General features: G+C 38.4%; 2 protein-coding genes across 5 annotated transcripts; both read left to right on the forward strand.

Annotated features, from left to right (window-relative positions):
• The first annotated feature begins 50 nt into the window (after positions 1–50).
• Positions 51–13,374, forward strand: znf292a (zinc finger protein 292a). Its single transcript, XM_027002459.3, has 8 exons — positions 51–200; positions 2,848–3,002; positions 3,156–3,234; positions 3,716–3,851; positions 4,060–4,262; positions 5,753–5,889; positions 6,406–6,544; positions 6,633–13,374. Exons 1-8 carry the CDS (start codon positions 51–53, stop codon positions 12,945–12,947), a joined length of 7,314 nt encoding a protein of 2,437 aa, XP_026858260.2. The 3' UTR covers positions 12,948–13,374.
• Positions 13,375–14,279: 905 nt separating this feature from the next.
• orc3 (origin recognition complex, subunit 3) lies at positions 14,280–21,708 on the forward strand. 4 transcript variants are annotated; one of them, XM_027002487.3, is made up of 20 exons: positions 14,280–14,386; positions 15,232–15,286; positions 15,392–15,489; positions 15,602–15,746; positions 15,903–16,007; positions 16,118–16,281; positions 16,450–16,592; positions 16,784–16,943; positions 17,051–17,164; positions 17,312–17,445; positions 17,599–17,662; positions 17,884–18,000; positions 18,118–18,197; positions 19,643–19,776; positions 20,078–20,163; positions 20,268–20,365; positions 20,710–20,851; positions 20,948–21,064; positions 21,175–21,254; positions 21,493–21,708. In XM_027002487.3, exons 1-20 carry the CDS (start codon positions 14,363–14,365, stop codon positions 21,596–21,598), a joined length of 2,166 nt encoding a protein of 721 aa, XP_026858288.2. In that variant the 5' UTR covers positions 14,280–14,362; the 3' UTR covers positions 21,599–21,708. The 4 variants fall into 4 exon arrangements, with proteins under 4 accessions (XP_026858288.2, XP_026858290.2, XP_026858291.2 ...); XM_027002489.3 differs by having other exon boundaries at positions 21,510–21,708; XM_027002490.3 differs by having other exon boundaries at positions 21,513–21,708.
• Positions 21,709–22,748: the final 1,040 nt, after the last annotated feature.

Raw genomic sequence — 22,748 nt, forward strand, 5'->3', positions numbered from 1 at the left:
AGCGCAGTGCGTAGAGATTCTGACCGAACGCGGCCGTGATTGTTGTGAAGATGGCGGAGGAGGAGGCTGAAAAAGAATACAACACACGGGAAGAGACCGTGGCCCTCAGAAAACGATTTAAGGATCTAACCACCGCGTTACAAGAGAACACCGATTTACCATTAGATGCCTCCGATAGTTTTTGCCACGAATTTTGCCAGGTTTGTGTTTTTGGATTATTTTGGCCAGCTGGCTTTACAGATTGATGGTGTTGCACGTCTCCATCATCGCAGAGCGCTAGGTTAGCTAGCTGGCTAACTCCCTAGCGCAGACCTGCAGTCTATCAGTCAGTTGACCGGGTGGGAAAATTTGGTTCGGCAGTTGAGTTCTTCATTATGTGCCCATGTACCTAATTCAGCAAATAAAAAGTATATAGAAGCGGTTGGCGCACAATGCACCAGAGCCACAAAGTTCTCAACACCAGAATTTGTATAAAATCGCTAGCTAGCGCCACTACACTGCAGGCTTAGCTTGCCAAGCCCCCCGTGATAGCAGTTCGGCTAAGTGGCTAGCTGGCTAGCTTTTTGTGGCACCTTACGCTAATTGCATTGATAATAAGGGAGTGTCTCAACCTAAATGCGGTCATCCACGCGAGCATTTTCACCACGATGTCTTTCAAATGGCCTCGACGTCATTTGTGAGGACCAGTAACACATTTACCATGAAAAGACAAAAATCAATTCTTAAAGGCTACTTGTGCAGTTTTGAGAACTGCCATAGAATCCAGCATGAAATACACAGGTTAATGGCAGACGACCTGGCTAGCATTTTTTTTAAAATCCAAACGTTAGCTGTTTTTGCTTGTTTGTTTTTGCTTATGTGTGAACCAGAATAATGACATTTATGTTAAGGGATGCAATAACCAGGTGTCTTTAATGAGGATAATTGTCGAAACCTACCAAGCAGTATTGATTTGCTGTTGTGAAATTTTTTTATTGTAATTGGGTTGTTCTGGGCAGATGATTAGGTCTGGGCAATATTAAGAAAAAATTGTAAACTAGAGTATTTTCCATTATAAATAAATACGTTTCTGTCAAAGGTATTTCATATACACATGCCTTGTAAACCAAATACATGTACATGTCAGTCTGTAAAGCAATTGCACAGTGGTACAGTTTTTGTTGTTTTGGATCTGTGGTCCAGCACCCTGGATTTGAAATTAAACAATGACCATGAGGCTGAAGTGCAGAATGTTATTTAATAATAGGGCATATGCATTTATATTGGGAAATTCCTACATTACCCATAGTCCTTTTTATACATAGTGTCATAGTCTATAGTTGCATACATTTACAGTTTGTTGATCACTCATTTAAGGATGCTTTTTTTAAGAGAATTGATATCTGGAGTTTATCATGTGTATGATGTATGTTAAAGATTAGTTTTACTATGTTGCTAAATATTGTTAAGCACAAGTTTTCAGTGCTAGGGGCATCACTACTGTATGTGATTGGGATGTTGTTTGGCACTTTTCCCCTTTTCCAATTGATTATTTCTGTTGATCTGTTGTTTGAACAATCCCAGTGAAGGAAGCAGAGTGATATGATGACATGTCAGTACTTTCAAATTTGATCTCCACTCCTCTTTATATCATAGTTTGCCAGGATATCCCCAGGGCTTATGGACAACTACTCTTGGAATGCATAGTGTCTGCGAATCTACTGCCAGCTATGCAATTTAGTTGATATTCTGAGAGCTCGCTTGTGTAAGTTACTCTGCATAAGAGTGCCTGCCAAATGCAGTAAGTGTAAATAGAAGCAAGCCACCTCTGCTACAGGCTGGAAACCTCCTTGGTGACACATCTGTAAACCTCCCTATACAGTAAATTGACTGGTTTAAATAAGGGTCATCTGGTGTAAATGAGTTAGCATACATTGTTGAATATGTTGTTGTGCCTGTGTTTCATACATCTTGATTGCAGAAAAGGATCCATAATATTTAAACGGAAGACAATGTTTACTGAAGACACAGTCCAGACTTGATAATTAAATGTTCCTTTGCCAGTTTTTGCTGTCATCTATATGTTCTTGTAGACACATGGAAAGTTTCCATGCCATGCTATATAAATTCTTTTTGTGTTAAAAATCTGCTAGTAATTTAAGTCATCAACATCATATAGTCTGTGTGAGACAAACAGATGTAGTCCATCTTTTTTATTAATTCACTGTCAGCACAATAAAGCACACATTAAATAAAATAATGACTGACTGACACTGACAAAACAGCTGATGTCTTGAGAGTCAGTATGGTGTTCTGAACTAACCAGTGATCTGAAATTAGAGTACATATAGGCCAAACCATTGTGTAAATCACTTGACAGAAAAAGTACATTGCTAATTTCTGTTGTTTTAACACTTGGAAAAATGTAATCTGTAGTTAAAGGAATACTGACACAAGGGATAAAAGGGGTTTAAGTGCATCTTAAATCATATAAAGTAAGTTCATTGATGTCTTTATAAAGATTAAACAAGCAAATATGGAAATCCAATTTGACTAGTGGTATGTTTATTTTCGATATAACACAAGCCAAGAGGAAAGCGTTGCGCTTGTTGACCCGCTGTAATGGTAATTTGTCTGAAGTGCTTTACAGCTGAAACTAAATTATCGAAAAATGGGAAAATGGATAGATTTTTATAAAGTGCCTATTGTAATACTACTATGGTATATGTTACCTCAGTAGTTCTGATTCATGTCATCCTTACTCTATATGTCTGATGTAGAGTCTTCCAAAAACAACATATTGCAAAGTACAGATTTCTAGTGGAATGATTTATAGTACATTTGAGAATTTGTTCCCTCTATAATCAGATACTTGTGGAACATGGAGGCCAGTGGAAGTCTGAGGAAGATCCGCTGCCGTTACTGGAGATGTACACAGTGGCTATATTATGCTTTGCTGAAGCCACCCCCTCTCTCGTCCCTGAGTGCGAGCATGTTACGGTTGTACTTGAAAAGTTAGCTCTGTGAGTAGGAACAACCTCAGTACATTGTTCAGTGTACCTAAGCTTCTCTGTTTGTGTTGTTAAAAACCTCTGTATGTATTATCCTGTATGTTGATTACAATTTTGTAAGAAAACAAAGACTTTTGTAAATTACATTTCTGGTTTAATTTCTAGGACTTGTCTGGATTTTCTGCTCTCAGTATCAGAGAAAGTCCCAGGTGCCTTATGGGAAGAATTTCAGTCATCTGTTAAGGTTAGAGATGGTCTTTATTTACTGTACCCAAATCTTACATGACTGTTTGGTGCAACAATCTTTGTGCATAACCCAGCATCACTGTTCTATAGTTGATGATGCTAGTTTACCATTGTCCTACAATGATAATTCTTATCTTTGTAAAGTTAGTATGGCTAGCCATGAAAATGTAAATGTAACACAAACCTCCTAATTATTTAAATAATATGCCTTTCTTTGTTTTGTAAAGATTTGTAAATTGAAAATGAAAGTTTGTGTGTTTAAGAAGGTTAGCTCAATGTCATTAAATACATTACAAATTTACATTGTTTGTACTTTGATGTCATGAAAAAGGGTATTACACCCTTCTCAATGGATTAATTTTTCATCTTGTAAAATGAGCAGTAAATCACGGGAGCTTTTCATTTGGTGTTAACTTGTAAGAACCTGGAAAAGGATGCTTACTCTTTAGCCTCTGACAACTTTCGTCTTTCTCTTGCAGGTGGCACATGGTATTCTTGAGGCAACTGGGAATTTGCAGCTTAGCACACTGATGGCTCTTGCCAATGAAAGTGGTATTTGGACCAACAACACACTGTGTAGCCTTCTGTCAAACCATATGCCAGATGCTGAAAAAGGTAAAATTAATCTTACTGTCCGTTGTGTTTCTGTATTTGTCTTATTTAAGTGTGGATGAATGCAGAGAAGGCAGTACTGTTACCTTGTTGAAAATTTTTAACACTCACAAGTGCTGATCATTTTCCACGTCTCTTTAAACCATTGTTTAATTTAAAATGCTGATAATAATGTAATGTTTAAATTGCTGCAAATTATTGTTGTCCACAGTTTATGAACTTCTGGCTCTGGAAGGTCCTACACTTCTTGACATGCGAATAAAGCACCTTATCAAACAGAGATGTGTTGAAAAAGCTGCGGTGCTTGCAAAGACATGTGCAGAGTTTCCAGAGTTTGGTGGAAAGAAGAATTTCAAACAGATCTACCTTGTATGTCTTTGTGAGACACTGTCTCAGCAAGAACTCATGCAAGAGGTAAATATTTTAATTTTATTAAAGATACACCAAACCTTCATCCAACATTTTTTGGCCAAAAATGAAACTTTTGGCTTTGGATTAAAAAGGCCAGAAATTGTAATGAAAAAAGGATGTGCTGTTTACCTAATTTTAAACAGGTTAATATTTAACATACTATCAAAATATAACACTTCACAAATATTTTTAATCATAATGACAATTAGTGATTAAAAAAGAGAAAATGTCCTTGGAACTCCTGCACCTGTCATCACTAATTCATTCAAACTGTAGGCAGTACCCGTGTGTTGTTTTCCAATCTGCCTCCCTGTCTGATTTGTAGTTCTGATGCATATAGTTTTCATAACTGCATACACTACATTTCCCAATACTGCGTTGTCTGTACTGTGCCCTTTTGATCATTTTGCAGCATCATCTGATATGAAATGCATGCAAAAGCATCTGGAGTGTTACTACTATTGAAATGCAAGTTCTGCTTTCATGTTTAGTAAAGAATAGACCACATTGCATTTCACGCAGTAGGAAAAAGCAAGAAATGTCTATTGTTTTAATATCTTGTATGACTCTTATCAGGATAAGATGTTGATATAGACTATTTTTGGAAATGTTTAAAAGTGTGCACAAAAATGGTAAATATAATGGAGCACATTTAAAAAAAACAATAAATTGATATTGTTCCTTATGCATTAAAAAAAAAAAAGCTTCTGACTTTAGGGTTGCGTTATTTTTGGCTTTATTTGTTAGGTTTTTTTGTGTGGCTAAAACATGTGTATATGGTTGTTTAATCTAAACCCATCCTTAACTAATCTAGAAGATTTTATGATATAGACTAATTGAGGGAGATCCTTGTTCACTTTGTCTAAGTCAGGGGTTCTGAAGGTTCTGGACTCTGATGCTGTTTGCCAGTTTTCCTACTGTAGTACGTCTGTGTAACATAGTCATTAATTTGGGAGTGTGTGTTTGAACAGGGAACTCTAACCCATGATCAGCTTTGGAGTTGGTCTCCCTGGCAATGTGTCTAAAAATTTGATGTGGGGAATGTAAAGTTAATTGTGCAGGTGATATGGTTTTTGCAAAATTTCTTTGTAATAAATAATATTAAATTTAAATAAATAGTGTTATATTTATTTTAGGAGGTCAAGTATAGCAAATGTATACCTTTTCACATTACTTTCAGATTATCTAAAGTAAGAAATTCTCACACAAAAAAGGAAATTCTGATGCAAAAAGCACCGGACTGTTAAATATTATGCATATAAGTATGTAACGAATCAATTATGCATCAACAAGATATATGCATACTTTGAGTGTGCATATATTTTACTTTTAGTGGCAGGGTGGGAGATGAATGATTGATAGCCATATGTCACATACATCATCTCCAACATTAATCATTCACTATCTTCATCTTCTGTAATTTTATCTGAGCAATTTGAAAATGAATGCAAAGCAAAGTAACTGTCCCCCCCCTCCTCTTTTTTTTTTTTTAGATAAAGGAAATAGATTGCAAAGATGCCCTGGATATGATCTGTAATTTAGAATCTGAGGAGAATGAGAAAGGTGCCCTAAGTCTTTGCACTGCTTTTTTAAAACGTCAGCTTCTCCAAGGGGATGTTTATTGTGCATGGTAGGACTCTTTCCTAAACTTTATTTTTTGTCTTAGCCCAGCACATGTAGGGTTGGTGTGTTTTGCTGCATGATGGCACATTTGATCATGAATTTCATGATGACACCCTTTAAATACTGTGTGATAGTCATTTTCAGAAGAGTTGCACCTTAAGCTGTAAATTTAGCATGAATTGTTTCATGTAAATATTGTGAAACTGCAATAGTTTACTTTCAATACTTAAGCAAAATAATTTTAATAAGTATTACTGAATGTCCCTCTAGCTTTTATTAGAACATTTTTCTGAGAGCATCTGTTTTAGCTCAGGTAACAGTGAATACTTTTACCACTGTCAGAATGCCTTAGAAAAGTGCTTATGCTCACCAGCTCACGTAAGCCAGCTCTTCCCAAGTAATGAGTGGGAGGATATTTAGTGATATCCAAGTCAGTTAATATATTTTTATTATCTGCATATGCCATCTCATGGATTGCTCACATCTAGTTGAGTAATTGTTTTTCAAATTTTTCCATTTTCAGGGAACTGACATTGTTTTGGAGCAAACTTCTAATACGTCTTGAATCGGCACAGGCCTTTTTGGATCAATGCAGACTGTTAGCACAACTCTCTGGGAGTGTTTACCACATCCTTCTCCTCATAAAGGTTATCCAAGCAGAGGTCAGGAATTCCTTTTTAACAGACATATTTAATTGAGAATGCATAACTAGACTTTAAACCAAGTAATGTGCATTTGTTTTTCTTTCAGGTTCAGAATGAAGGCCTTCCAATGTGCATTGAAATGTGCATTAAAGCTCTAAAAATAGGAGTGAATGGCAATGAAGACTGCAGTACAACTATTTGCAAAACTATCTCCTGCTTGTTGCCCTTAGACCTGGAAGTAAAACGGGCTTGTCAGTTAACAGAATTTCTTGTTAAGCCCACTGTGGAGTCTTACTACGCAGTTGAAACGCTGTTCAATGAACCTGACCAAAAGCTTGAAGAGGAAAATCTCCCAATTCCAAATTCATTACGCTGTGATCTGTTGTTGGCCTTGAAGACACAGTGGCCTTTCGATCCTGAGTTCTGGGACTGGAAAACTCTGAAGCGTCATTGTCTTGCTCTTATGGGAGAAGAAGCGTCTATTGTGTCATCCATTGATAAACTGAATGACACTGAGGACAATGAAGGTGTGCTGGATACTGATGAGAGAGATTTCAAACATCTGGATTTCATCCTCAGTCCCACAAATGATCTCAGTGACATTGAAGCTGAGAGGAAGAAAAAAAGGGAAATGAAGAAACTGAGGGAAAGAGGATTTGTATCAGCAAGATTTCGCAACTGGCAAGCTTACATGCAGTATTGTGTATTGTGTGATAAGGAGTTCCTTGGGCACAGGATCGTGAAGCATGCACTGAAGCATGTCCAAGATGGTATTTTCCGTTGTCCAATATGTGCAAAGTCATTTGAGACAAGGGCAGTTCTAGAGCCTCATGTAGCATCACACGTAAAACAGTCATGCAAAGAGCGACTTGCTGCTATGAATGCAAAAAAGAAAAAAACTAGTTCTACGGAGTCCATATTAAGTAACAGTAAACAAGACCACAGCAGAGCTGTTGTAAAGGTTGGCCAAAATGTGTGCCCTAACTATGTAGGATCTTCAAACACTAATTCTAGCACTGCCGGAAAAGTCAAAAGTAAAATAGGCTTACCAAAACGGGGGAACCCTGTACGTGACGTTGAAAACACTGAAGATTGTTCCTGTCCTGTTACAAGTTGTCAGAAAGTTTTCAAGTACTTCAGAAATCTGGTTGCACATGTTAAGGCTCACAAAAATGAAGAGGAAGCTACACACTTTCTTGAAATCCAAAGCCAGAAGGCTGTTTGCCAGTATTGCCGTCGACAGTTTGTCAATGTCACTCACCTAAACGATCACTTGCAGATGCATTGTGGTGAGAACCCATATTTCTGCATTCAGCTGGGCTGCAAAGGGAGCTTTCATTCTCATGCTGAACTTCTCATGCACAGAAAAATGCATTCAGAGTTCCAGGCACAGTGTATGTTTCCAAATTGTGGCAGGATATTCAACGAGGCATACTTACTGTATGATCATGAAGCACAGCACTACATCACATTCACTTGCAAAAGTAGTAACTGCGGAAGGGTGTTCTACTCACTGTCTCAGCTGAATATGCATCAGAAGGAGCACACAAAGCAGGAGCTGTCTGATTCTGAGGGTTCAAGGCATCAGCAAGAAACGCCTACCCAGAGTTCTTCGGATCTGGACCTTTCTGAACACCAAGCTGATGACGCTCTGAAAGAGTCTAGTCCTCTGAAAATTAAGCACTCTGTTGAGAGCATGTTAAACTCTATTTGTGACTCTGTAGAAGAGCCTGAACATTCTTTCTCTTTAACAGACAAACCATTGGTTGCAAATGATCAGTCACCAGCTAGGGATCCTTCTGTTGCACAGACTTATGAAGAATCCCCAACTTCAGAAGCGACTTGCATTGTACAGCCCGATGCTGATAGGTCAACTCAGTTTCATCTTGCTCCGTGCTACGTAAAACTGGTACCTATACCAATCAAGTACGATGATCCTATTTTCTTGAATGCTCTTCGGAGCTCTGACTCCATGACTCAGTCACTCTTGCAAGATAATAAGCTGTTCTCATTTACATGGAAACAGCTCAGAAATGCTCAGACAACATCTAATTTACACAATGGGACAGTGACAAAAGCAGGTATGCAACCATGCTCACAGAAGAATCTCACAAATGGCGAAGATGATCTCCCTCACGTCTGTCCGTTTGAGACTTGCACACGGAAGTACAGCACTTCAAAAAGTCTTTCAAGGCATGTTAAAAATGTGCATTATGAAGCATTTGAGGAGTGGAAGCTTGCAAGAAAGTACAAGAGAATTGCAGAAATTGCTGCAAGAAAATCTTTATCTGAAAACAAAGATTCCAGTTTTCAGACCCCAAAGAAAAAGATAAAGTCAGATACAGCAACACCCCAGCAGTATACAGAAATCCAGGAAGCGAAGTTTTCAACTGATTCTACACCGACAGACCCTGCTCCACCTCTCCCTAGTCCTGCGCATTCCTTCAGTGCCAAATTTTGCCCTCAGTTTGAAAACTCTCAAAGCGAAATTCCATTAACGCAGACTTCATTAGTGCAACCACAGATGTCTCAGTCATGGAGCTCGCCCTCGTTTGATGGTTATAATTCAGATTACTCCCTGCAGAATCATTTCCCTACAATGATTATGCCTGATAGCTTGCAGGCATATCCATTATACCTGTCACACACTGACCTGCTGACAGAAAAGGACATGGATTATGCTCCTTCCTTAACTGATGATGGCAACACCCCGTCAACAGTAAACACAGAATCACACTCAAGTGTAATGAATGAAGCATCTAAATATGTTTCCAGTTCTCTAAGGGTGCTGCATTCTCTGAATGGTGATCAGGCATGTGAAATGCCACAAGCAGCATCAAGTGAGGAGCTTGGATTCATGGAAATCAGACAGAACCATGACAATGTTGGGATTCCTTCTGATGTTAGTGATTTACATTCTGTGTCTGGGCAAAATTTCAGTCCATATTTTTCACCTTACCCACCACAGACATGCTCCAGCTCAGTACAACCAATGGAAAAGACAAACAAAGAATTTACAGTTAATCAAGCTGATCCATTGTTCTCCTCGCCAGATATCAAAAGTATAACTCATTTCACATCCCCTATTTGCAAGGAAGAACCAGAAAGTTTCTCTGTTTCAGGTGCCAGTAGTGCAGCAATGGAAAATGAGCAAAGTCATGATTTGTCTGCTTCAGAAGCATCACAAGTCACAACTGAAAGCATATCTCCTGAAGATAAGAATATTACAAGTCCTGGTGAAGTCAAAAAAGCAAAGAAAATTAGATCATCAAAGAGGACAAAATGGCCTGCAATAATAAAGGATGGAAAAGTAATTTGCTGTAGGTGCTACAGGGAGTTTTCTAGTACAAAGTCGCTTGGTGGACACCTATCAAAGCGTTCTCAGTGCAGACCAATAGACGAAGTTGATCTTACTGCTGATTTGCCCACATCGTTTCTTGATTTTCTCAATGATCCAGACATTTCAACCATTCAGACACCTCTCCCCAGGAATAATCCCCATGGCCAAGATCCCTCACTCATGCATCAGCAGTCAGAATCTGATGTCCTGAGCACCTTTACAGACATCCATGGCCCAAATTATAGTATTCAAAATGGCAGTTCACCATCTGGAGATACATCTGAAATTACTTTCATTGCACCTCATAATCAGAGTGGGAGTTCATCCAACAGACCCCCTTTGAGCAACCTTACGGCTGATCTGCCAGTTGGACCAGAAACTGACACCGAAAAGATCTCTGAAGCTGAAATACCTTCTACGTCCCCCGGTGAAGATGGCAAAATTGTAGAAATTGAAAGAGCATTACAACGCCTAGATTTAGTAGATGTGCAAACCCAAGACACCTTAAAAGCTGCAATGACAGCCTTGCATAATCATCCATCTGAAGCTGAAACTGCAAACAAGAAGAGTGATGAATCTAAAACTGAGGAACAAAGTAATGACCTGAAAAATATTCTTAAACCATTCAGATGTGATGAGGAGGGCTGTGTTTATGGCGCAATGACAAAGGAAGCTTTATTCAAACATTTAAGCAGGGTACATGACTTTGGTGAGGATAAGATAAATGAACTGAAGAAAAATCCAGACAAATTATCACCATATAGTTGTCACTTGTGCACTAAGACATTTACTAGAACCACAGGCCTCAAAATCCACTATAAAAATGTCCATCACTTATCAAAAGAAGAAATGTCTATGTTAAAAATTGGCCGAGAATTTAAAAAGACAGAAAAACCCAAATCTGAATCAAAACCCAACTCTGAATCAAAAAATGCAAGTAACAGCATTATCAGTAGTCAGACAAACAGCCTTCTGTCAGTGCAGCCTCTGTGCACGTCAAGTCCTATTATTAAAATAGCAAATACAACCACCAGAAAAGAACCAGCAAATATATCAGGAGCAAAGCAGTTCCCTAAACAAGACCCCCTAAAGGGGGGAGAGAGCTGTATTGCAGCTAATGAAGCACAGAAAAATTCCAGCCTTGATTTAATATCAGAAAAGGATATAAAACCACTGCTAGGATCTTGCCATACTACAGATAAGACTAGTGTGCAGTGTGCATCAGTTGATGCAAATCAAGAGCAGGCAACTGGGAAATCTCCCCCCCCTGTCAAACACTGCGATTCAGACAAAGTTGCCAACATTGCATCCACACATGTTGGAGAAACTGCTGTAGAAAAAAAGGACAAGCCCAAAAAAATGAAACCTAAAGTAGAGTCCACAAAAAAAGAAAAGGTACACAAAACTCCTGGAGGCAGAATTGATTCTTCAGACATAAATGAAGACCTCAGTTTGTACAGGCCATATCGATGTGTCCATGAAGGATGTGTAGCTGCTTTCTCAATACAACAGAACCTTATACTGCATTACAGGGCAATGCATCAGTCAGAAAGATCAAATGAAACGAGTGGTGACAAAAATATAAATGGTGGTCAAGCCGATGGAGCTGTTCAGGTCCATGAATTCAAGTGTCAAGTCAAAGAATGTTCAAAGGTTGTCTCCAAAGTCACCAGCTTATTGAAGCATTATCTGTTGCTTCACAGATGCACATTGGAAAAAGCAAGTGCTCTGTTGGCAGGTGTTGAAGTGGGCACATTCCAGTGTGATCAGTCTAAATGCCCTGCTTATTTCACCTGTCATTTAAAGTACATTGATCACATTAAAAATGACCACAAGGCAATACGAGTTTCAGCAGATGGAGATTTTGAGAGCGTTGACCTGACATTCAAGTGTGAATGTGAAGGCTGTGATAGGGTCTATACAACCAAATCAAATCTTCTTCGACATCTTATGAAAAAACATCAGGCAACTTTTGAAACTATTAAACAAAAACAAAAAAGTGTTGAGGGAGAAAACGTACCAGCAAAAGGACTCAGCGCAACAAGTGCAAGTCCTAACAATGGGAAAGAGAACATTGCAAGTAACAAAATAAAACTGAAGAAGAAATTTTCTAAGAAAAAAGATGAAAAGATGTGTAACCACTGGACAAGCTTTGGAAAGCCTTCTCTCAAGTCCTTGGATGAAGCGTCTGCCATGTGTACTGGGAAGTTTCCTCTGCAGTACCCATGCATGATTAAGGGGTGTGAGTCTGTCCTGAACACGGAGCGGCATATATTCAAACATTACACCACTCATGGCCTCACAGAGCGCTACATCGAGGATCAGAGGAGCCACTTCATATTTTGCAAGAAGAACTCACGATTGAAGAACAAAGATGTAAACAAATCAGACGATACTTCAGGGGACACCTGTAAGGTTGAAAAGACTGATCCTGAGGAAAATAATGCAGAGAGCTCCTTGGTTTGGCCACATCACGATCTGGAAAGGACGACTTCTCCCGAAGCTGAAGGACTAAGTGATGAAGACCCTCCAACCGTACCGATGCCAGAGGTTAAACGCAAACGGGGCCGTCCACGAAAGTCGGAACAGAGAATTAAAATGAATCCAGAAAGAAAACAGAGTCTTAGAAATGGTGCTGTTGATGGTGACTGTGTAACAAAGGTTTCAGAATCCACATCAAACTCTGCAGACCATCAGGAAGAGCAGGCAGAAAGTGGTGTAGCACAAAAACTTTTCAGTCCTTTGGGGTTTGAGGCATCAATCCTGAAGTTATTTGAAGAGTCTTCATCTACAAATACTTTCAAAAGGAAAACAAGTGAAAGTGATTGGACTGACATGCCATTGAAACGGCAGCAAACAATAAATCAACAAAATGCTACCATTATCTATAAAAATGCAGAGTTCCAAGAAGTAGATGAAGACCAAAATGTTGTTCATTTCAGAAATCCTCTCAAGCTGGAGTCTGTGAATAATGTTAAGATTGTTATGGACGAAAGCTTTTCTAATGGTGCTGATCTTTTGTTGAAACAACTTCAGGACATGCGGCCCATGGTCATACTGAAGAAGTGGCTGTGCAGTTGATGACCGAGTTTGAGACTGACGTCTCTGTCTCTCTTCAAAGCTTTGCACTCAGGACTAGATAATGTTACATGCTGCAGACAGGTACATCAGATAACACATTTATCAGTGGTTTTCCAAGCATGATTTGATTTGAGAAGAGTGAAAAAAGGCAGATTCTTATACAAAATATTCATTTTAAATTTTGAGATACCATTATGTACATTAGGGTTTAAATGTTATGTAGAAACATATTTGTATTTATGAAGTTAATTCTCTTTTAAAGATTAGCGTTTGCTAAATTTAATATTTTACACACATGCTGACAAATGTTTTGATATATCCCTATGGGATTTGTTTCTTTTTTTAAGTATATATTTATTTTTTACTTCACTGTAGTGTATAGTAATGTATATGTCTTCCACATGATATTCAATAAAAGTAACCTGAATGCTTTCTGTAATGCTGTTTGTTGTTTAACTTTCAGATGAGTTATTTTGTAATTCAGTTGTTGAGAATATTGGTTACATATAATGTTCTTAAGTGTTGGGACTCAGGTGCTGGGATTATTGCACTAAAAATAAGATTTGGATCCATTTTAGGTCTTAAAATAGCATTTCTAGTTAGACTTTAAATTTGTTATATTTGTTTAAACAATGAAAACCAAGTAATGATGAATTTTATTCGAACCTTGCTTCCTACCATATTTGCTAACAGGTTAAGTGTTAAATAACACTTATTTAACAATCCCCCTTTTAATTTACAGCTAAGTTAAGCTGTAATTGTAGCTAATTACAGGGTAATGTTAATATTATTTGACTGTGACATAGCGAACAATATTTGAAAATTCAACCCTAAGTAAATTTTGACGCCAAGCGATATTTCGACAACTAGCTAGATTGTTTGCTAACTTTAAGGACGTCAATACTATACAGCCAATCTGTCAATCATCTCATCGCCACACACTTTTATCCAAAAACTTACATAAAATCCGTTCATCATAAAGAAAAATACCGGGAGAGCTATTATCGTGAGGGTGGCCTTATAGAATTGACCGAACACAATTGCCAGAAATAAAAAATAAATGCGTAATTTGAATTACATGTGAATGTGCGGGATTTAGAAGTGTTACTGTAGGCAGCCACTAGAGGACAGCAGACACACGAGCTGTCGTCCAGTCTACTTGTATGTAAAGTCTATACTCCAGACAGAAATCTTTGAAAATCTGATTGTTTTTTTGTCGTTGTTGTTTGAAATAACATTCTTTCACGCAATAAAAACGCAATGTCAAAAGTTACTGAGTCGCGACTGATTGACCAAGGATCCCGTCCAGTAGTGATCGGATATGCTTTTCCCACTGACGTTAGAACCCACGCGCTTGAAACGCGGGAAAAATAACAGGAAGTGGTGGTGTGACGTTTTCTCTAGGTTCTACGAAGATGACTACTTCGTCTGTATCAAAGGTAAAAATGAATATTTTGCATCTTTAAACGTGCCTTTGAAAAATGTTGGAAGCGTTTTCGATTCACTTAGCGTGTTAGTGTTAGTCATATGTCCTTGTCTAGATAGCATTCATGTTACTCAGCTCTCAAGTTATCAAAGTGACTGGATTTCATCGAAGATAACATAACGTTAGCTATCTTAGCTAGCTTGCGTTTTCCAGTCCAAAATACTTTTCATTCTAACTCTGGTGTTGTAAGAATACGCACAATTTACATTCTACTGATCCTTTCAGCTGTATGCACATGTAAAATTAATGAATAAGAAAAGTAGGTTAATTGCTCTACTTCCAAGAGGAGTTAGGTTGGCACACATCCTGTCCTAAATCATGTGAGGAACGGCTCGAGGAAAATAAGATTTTAAGTGGAAAAGGAATACACTTATTTTGTCCCTTATCACTTTATCGGTCTTCTTATAATCCTGTCACTCATGCTTTTAAAGATCTTGAACTTGTAGTTAAACAACGTAAAAGTCACGTAGCTAGTGCTGCGCGATGCTGAATGTCCACAAAGCACATGCATTCTTCAGCTAGTGTGATTTACAGAGTTCAAGAATATTCTTCAGCTAAACAATAATTGGACTTAATGTGAAGTCCTTTTTAAAAATTGTATGAGGGCAAAAGGGAACGAATCACTTGGTAAACTAAGCCGTATTACCTTATGTGGCATGCATGTGTCCAGTTTCCAAATAATGGATGTGTTTTTATTGGTGAATATGCAGGTGGTTGTCTTTGGATTACCATGGCCGAGATAATGATGATGGTTGACACAAATATTTACCTGCATATTTTATATTTATCCATGCATAGGGCTGCTTTGTCTTCAAGCCAGATCTTAAGAAAAGAAAACGAACTGTAGATATAGGTAAGTAGCGGGGAAACGGCTTTATTTACTTTAGCCTTTTGGTGACCTTTTTTCACTCCGAGCTTTGCTGAATATCTCTGGTTTATAAATGCTCGTTATTTTTAGAGGAGTATTTTGTTGATGCCGATGATGACTGCTCATATGGAAGAGAAAGGTTTAGCATTTGTCGGAGTCTTTGGGAGAAGATTAAAACAGACACAGAGGTACATAGCATTTTTATGTGTAATTTTTAATGTTGAATTAAACTGTGGTGGGTAACATTTTGCTTTTTTCCCATCAATGCCTGTTATGGTGATTATGGCATCCCTCAAACAGATATTGCAGGATGAGCTAAATAAGAAAATACTGGATAGCCTCTTAGAATTCATCAAAAAGTGTACCTCAAGCTTCCAGTGTAGAAGTGATGAGTGGTCATGTCTCATGAGGGCCAGTGAGATCCCTACAGCTGCCTTGGTGCTTGGTATGTTATGTTTAATTCCAATAAGGCTATATGCAAGAATACAGATGAATGCTTGCCCAATGATCATATCATAGCACTTCCCCAGATTAAGAGAAAATTCTGGGATATGATGATTACTATTATTTTGCTTTTTAAATATCTTTTTTTCCCTCCTAGGTGTGAATGTGCCAGACCATGACATGACATTTCAGAGCCTCTCTGACCTCTTGCAGGAGTCTGTAACCCCTTTTGCTGTCTCTGTACAAGCCAAAGAGTGTTCAGGTATGCCAAAAAGTGTTTGTGTTATGAATTTGTCAGGGTTTTTTCCCCTCCTTCTCTTCCTCCCCATGTGAGCTTTTAATATAGGCATTGGGTTACATGTGCTCACACAGCTCTGAAGAACCTTATGCAAAAACTACTTGAAAGGCTGATGGGGGTGAGGGTGACGGAGGAGGAATATGAGGAAGACCCTAGTCTTAGTGGCGTCCCTTTGCAACAGAAGAGGGTATCCTGCTCAATCGGTGCGCTTTGTCAGTGGTACAAGGCAGTCACAAATGTAAGAAAACACATTAAATTTGTCACATTGTCCTCATATTGCTATTTTAAGGGTCCTGGACCTTTTTAGTCAATGCTGATATCTAAATAATTTTGAAATGGAGCCGGTTAGGAGCAAGTTTGATGCTGAACATATTGAGCTAATTGTCTTGGTGGTTCCTTCTTATAGAAACATAAACATGCTATGAAGTCTCCGGGCAAGTACTGCAGTTTAGAGAATGATGTCTTACAGTGTCCACCAATTGTGGTGATCTTCAAAGATTTTGAGGCTTTCAATCCACATGTGCTACAGGATTTTATCTTTATATGCAGGTAAATGTCCACTCTGACTTTAGTATAGTTCTAATGTTGCATTTCTATCTAAGACTTGTCAGTACATCCAAGACCTGTTGCTGGTCATCTGTGTAGTTCTGATAGTTTTGCTATGGATTTTCATACTTTAATACAGTTTTGTATGTTAATATACAAATATTTGGTCAAATAAAAAAACTATTTTACCCCAGTCGGTACATCCAGGAGCTTCCTCTGCTACTCGTCTTTGGCATCGCCACATCTCCCTGCACCATCCAGCATATGCTGCCCCATTCTGTGTCCTCTCTGCTGTGCATTGAGCTCTTTCAGTCTTTGTCCTGCACCCAGCATCTGGCTACTGTTATTGACAAGGTATTCCTTACTGAAAGCCACAAAGTAAAGGGATCTGATCATGTGTGTTCTCATGATTTCTGTTTGTTTTTTTGTTTATTTGTTTTTATTTAATTATTTATTTCCAGCTGATTCTGACTGCTGAGTTTCCCTTCAAGCTCAGTGGTAAGGTTCTCCAGGTGCTGGTGAACATCTTCTTGTATCACGACTTCTCTGTGCGCAACTTTGTCAAGGGTCTGCAGGTGAGGATGTAATTGTACAGTGGCTAATGACTGCCTGCATACACTTTCAGTTTTCTCTGCACCGGTTCGCATGACTTTACGGTAAATGTACAGTAATTACCTGCTTTGGCCATTTGTTGTTGGATGAATGTGCTTATTTGTGTGCAGTTAGCCCTGCTGGAGCACTTCCATTCTCAGCCTCTCAGTGTGCTCTGCTGTAAGAAAAAGCACGCCCTGCTCAATGCTCAGAAGTTAAGCCACCAGCATCTGGAGATGCTCCGTCAGCTGCCCTCCTTCATGAGGTGATGCATTTGCCTGAGTCACTGTAAACATGTGTATGTTGAAATGAGGAAATGTCCTGACATACTAAAAATAAGAGTGTGTGCTAGTGAAGGAAGGGGTTACGAGGGTTTGCCTCTTCACTAGTACACCTCTAAATCCCCACCCCCAACCAGATATGTGGAGGCTCAAGAACCACAGGAACAGGTACAGCTTCTTACCAGTGACAAGTATGTTAAGGTAACTTGTTTGCATGAATGTTGTTGTGGGTTTTTTTTGTTTGATTTTTAAACCACTTTGTGGTGTTGTCTCCACTTTATATTGTATACTTTTCAATATACCTGGCTATTTCAGATATTTGACTTTTTAAATAAATGTTATACAAGAACATGCAATAACAAGCTTTCTATCTGCATATTTGGTTATTTTAGTATGTGTGCATACATTTAATACATTTATAGGAGGTGTGTCAGAAGTTGCTGAAAGACATTAGGAAATACCATAAGAACTACTATTGCATTCTCCGCTGTTTGAGCTCTCTGACATCATCTCTACCAAAGTACCCTCTGGGAAAGCATGTAAGATTTTGGACCCTGTTCATGATGGTCAGATAACTACTGGATTTTTTGTTGTTGTTTTTCTCTAAGAAATTGTCTTATGTAGTTTTACTAAGACCTGATCTTTTGGGTTTTTAGATACGGGAGCTGCATATGTCCTGCTTGGAGAGGAATATATGGGAGACAAATGAGTATGAGTCTGCAATTCAGCTTTTGAGGTATCAGATTTCTGTGTGTATGGCATTTTAAGTTTTCCTTAGATTAAAGTAAGTCTTGTGTATTAAGAGTTGAAGAAAATGGTTATGGTGGTGGTGATTTTTAATTTTTTTTTTATTTGAAAGAAAACCACTTAAGAGCAGATTATTTACCTTAATTATCTTAAGCATTGATTATATTAAATTAAATGTAGCATTTGACCTATTTGCATTAAATAACCATAAACATGGTTTTCTATAAGTGCATTAGAGACTTAAAGCATGTAAAAGAAACGTTTTAAATATTTCGCTTTTTGTCAATGCACTGCTTAAAAAATTAAGGGAACACTTAATCACACATCGGATCGCCAAAGAAACAAAAGATTCAGGTTGAAAATCTTTACTGGTATAAGTTGTGCACTTTGTTGAGAACAAAATAATGCAACAATTGTCAATTTAAACCAAAGTTGACTCATTGAGGGCTGGATTCAAAAATAAAAAAGAATTAAATCACCGGTTGAATAAATTCACACAAATTGGATCATGGCAACTTGTAATGTGACTTGAGTAGTGTATATGGACCCCCATGTGGCTGTATGCGCTCCTGACAATGTCTAGGCAAGCTCCTGATTAGAAAGCAGATGGTGTCCTTAAGGCTCTCTTCCCAGACCTGGATCAGGGCATCGGTGAGCTCTTGGACAATATGTGGCACTACTTGGTGGTGCATAACAATGGCGGACCTGCCAATTCTGATGTTCTCTGTTGAATGCCAGTCGAGCTGCATGGTGCTGGGCTGTGTGCACAGGCCCCACTAGAAGACATCGGGCCCTCGTTCCACTCTCATGTAGTCTGACAGCTTTGTCAGAAACTTACCTCCAGCAGGCTGCTGGTGTGTCATTTTGTAGAGCTCTTGCAGTGCTCCTCCTGTTCCTCCTCGCACAAAGGAGCAGATACTGATCCTGCTGCTGGGTTGATATCCTTCTACAGCCCTGTCCAGCTCTACTCATGTAAAGGTTCATGACCTGGTTTCTCCTCCAAGCTCTTGACACTGCTTGGAGACATGGCAAACCTTGTGACAGCACATATGGATGTGCCTTCCCTAGAGGAAATAGTTATACTGCCTCGTGACAAGAACACTAGCAAATCAGCAGTACTGCAGAAAGCAATCAGTCAGGAAGGATAAGGAGGAAGTCTGTGCCCACCACCTGCAAAACCATGTCTTTCTGTTGCCTCTCCAGTGCAACTAAGGAAGTGAAATTTAATTCACAATTGCTTGTTTCCTAACTGGACAGATTGATATCCCTTAAAGTTCATTGACTATTATACTGTGATTAAACGTTCCCTTAATTTTTTGAGCAGTGTAGTAGAAGTACATATGCAGTGCTCTTGAACACTAACACAATCAAACTTAACTAAATGTTCAAGATATACAAATCTCTGATGGTGCATTCTGAATCACATCACTGTAGGTTGCTTGCAAAAGATGAGCTTGTTGCAACACTGAAAAAGTGTGCTGACATTCTGAAGCCATGCAAGACAAAGAAAATGAACAGTGTATTGCAGCAGCTGGAAGACTACATTGTCAAATTGGAGCATCTCGACAGTAAATTTATTGCTTTCTTTAAAAAAAATCCTTTGCACTGCTGGTTCATTAAAATGCTACATGGTCTGGAGTAGCGAAGTAATCTGAATTGTGTAGGAATTTCAGTGGAACATCTGAAACATTCTAAATGAACTAGACCAATTTCACCACTGGACAAAACATCAGTTACTTTTTACATTGTGATGGTGTCCTGTCATGATACTTAGATTTGTTTTTGTCTTGAGTCAGTACCTTTATAGTACTATACCATTTAATGCCAGGATTTGGTTCTGGAATAAATACACCATGCTCTGTCCGTTAGGTATGCATGTAGAGGATGTCTCTGAAGGGATCACTCCACTTGGAAAAGATCTACAAAAGAAAACCGATCTCTTCCACCTTCAAAAAGTAAATGTTTCTCTGCCTCAAGTGGAATTTCCTAGGAGTCTGGGAAAGTGGTAAGCTTTATAGTGTTACCATGTTTAGTTTATATTGTCTTTGGTTTTTCTTAGACACTCTTGGAGATGAAAGGGTCTAGAAGAACGAAGAAAATGACTCCATTTGAAATGCTGAAAAATGAGGCACTGGATTTTATTGACTGCTTTGTGAGGTTGGTAAAATGGTATACTAAATAAGGTAGTATTTTGATTGTCAAGAACTGCATTATTTCTTCTGCTTTTTTAAAGTTGGGGTGGTTATTGCTGCATTAAGTAATGAATGAAGCAATAAATAAAGCTAAACAGAGTTGGTAGGTCAGTACGGGGTACAGCATTCTTCTGACTAAGTTTCTACCTGAAAAGAAATCCCATAACATATCCCATAACTGGAAAAGCTGTAAATACCATACAGGAATGTTTTAATTTAAAATGCCATTGTAATAACAATATGCATGAAAACATAGTGGCTTCGGAAGACTGACTGTGTGACTGGAATCAAAAATGTTTTTGTTTTCAGGAGCCACTTATCTCCACCAGAGCTGCAACCGCTGCATGAGGTGTGCTACTACAGTTCTTCTGGGTTCCTACGCCAACACCTTAATGCCACTCCACGTACCTCCATCCAGACAGCACTCAGCCAGCCCTTCTATTACTTGCAGGTGGCTAACTCAAATCATCTTAAGTATTATGAAGAATTCTTGCGATATGTTGGTCTTTAATGTATTCAGATGTTTTCCCTGTCTCTTGTATGCTAGAATGAAAACCTGAAAACAGATGCTGGCACAGTCTCCAGCTCTGCTCCAGATATCTGCATTGTCTACAAGCTCCATCTGGAGTGTGGGAGGCTCATAAACTTGTATGATTGGCTTGAGGTGTGAACATCTTGTAGCAAGAAGCAATAAATAGTGGTTATTCAAATTTTAAGTAACTGCACTAGCTGCAACTTGTATTACAGTTAATTTTCACAAAAATGATATTTCAGGCATATGCAACAGTGGTGTCAGGTGCTGAGGGCAAGGATCCTGACTCTGAAGAATATGGCAAGGTTGATGAACTCAAGCAGTATCCTTTGTTTGTACATCAGCTATTTAAAGTTCAGTTTTAGTGATGTTTTAATCCATTTGATTCATGTGGTTCCTTGAACACACCTTCTGTTGTTGAATCTTGTTGTTTGACCATAGACATACAGCTGACAGCATTTTGCTGCAGCCAATCTGAAGAAAGCTCTAATGCTTTCCTTTGTGCCCTTTGATTAATCCTTGATTTAAAGTCCCTTGTTTGTATGACCTTAACCAAACAGTGCTCGTTTCATTAAAGCAGTGTCTGAGCTGGAGTTCCTGGGTTTTGTGAAATCAACAAAGCAGAAAACTGACCATGTGGCAAGACTGACTTGGGGAGGCTGCTAATTGAGGCTTACTGATTGTTGATGGTTGATTGGCTGTTTGGGGGGGGGGGGGGTGATTGCATGTGTGTTCTGTGGGTGTTTCTTTTAAATAAAACATTTTGTGATGGTAAATTTGTCAATTTATTAATATCCAAAGCCAGAATTATTTGGATGTTTCCAAAATTCTGTATGTTTTGTGAAGGCATCTTGCTGGAAAAAAAACAGCTAAAGTTAATGGAATAAAAAGGCATACAAAAATTAAAATTACTTTCTGTTTAATACAGAAGTTCAGGTTCAGCATAGCTATGTGAAATAAGATTTCAGAAAACCTCAATTGTAAAAAAGGTTAAAGCTCATAAGAGCCCTCTAGCAGTTGCTACTGATCAGCAAAATGTATTTGTTACGTTTTAAATCCTTAGTATGCATGTCTTGCCAGATTTCATGTGCCATTCATACAGCAGTGCAGATGATTTCCAAATAATTTTTACAAACCTTTCCTCACAGCTCTATGCAGGACAAAATAGTTTAATTTTAAGCACTGAATATACTGAAAAACTTTTTTCCAGTTGCACCTGAAGAAAACAGCATTAATTCAGGTGTTACTTGTTTCTTCTCTTGGTCCTTTCTATTCCTAGCTTGTATAATTAGGCCATTTAAGTAGAACATGTAGTTAAAGAGCATGTCAAGGGTAGTAATAGCGATGCATCTTTCACTTCTCTGCTGGATTAACAAACTGCAGTTATTATTTACATGGAAGGAATTATACTCAGTTATTACCATGATTCAGTATTCTGTACAGTTCATAAGGGGATGAAATGGTTATGAAAATATCTGCAAGTTAGCATGCAAATAATGCCATGGTGTGGTTAAGGGTTGCGAACTAGAAACCAATTGGTTTAGCTAAGAGGTTTAGAACCCCTGACTTGTGTTGAAAGGGAAACCTTTGAGAGGCTCTCAGGCCTGAGGGAATACTTTAGGTCTGTGATAACGAGAAACCAGATGATTGTTTAACTGTCATACCTTTATAACAACAAAAATTCCAGAGCAATTACAACTTTATACAACTCCTTAGTATAACACTTTTGACTCAAACTAATCTATAAATGCTTCAGTTACATGACATTGTCAAGATTTTCCAGAATTCACTATTAATGTTACTGTTGACATAACTC

The sequence above is a fragment of the Electrophorus electricus genome, chromosome 10 (genome assembly GCF_041902795.1).
Source record: "Electrophorus electricus isolate QZ-2024a chromosome 10, ASM4190279v1, whole genome shotgun sequence".
Taxonomy (NCBI): domain Eukaryota; kingdom Metazoa; phylum Chordata; class Actinopteri; order Gymnotiformes; family Gymnotidae; genus Electrophorus; species Electrophorus electricus.

Coding starts and splice junctions, on each gene's coding strand:
- orc3 (XM_027002487.3), top strand. CDS start 14,363: ATGACTACTTCGTCTGTATCAAAG. Junction 17,663..17,883: donor CCAGTGACAAGTATGTTAAG/GTAACTTGTTTG, acceptor ATACATTTATAG/GAGGTGTGTCAGAAGTTGCT. Junction 18,001..18,117: donor AGTACCCTCTGGGAAAGCAT/GTAAGATTTTGG, acceptor TTGGGTTTTTAG/ATACGGGAGCTGCATATGTC.
- znf292a (XM_027002459.3), top strand. CDS start 51: ATGGCGGAGGAGGAGGCTGAAAAAGAATACAACACACGGGAAGAGACC. Junction 3,003..3,155: donor GTACTTGAAAAGTTAGCTCT/GTGAGTAGGAAC, acceptor TTTAATTTCTAG/GACTTGTCTGGATTTTCTGC. Junction 5,890..6,405: donor GGGGATGTTTATTGTGCATG/GTAGGACTCTTT, acceptor TTCCATTTTCAG/GGAACTGACATTGTTTTGGA.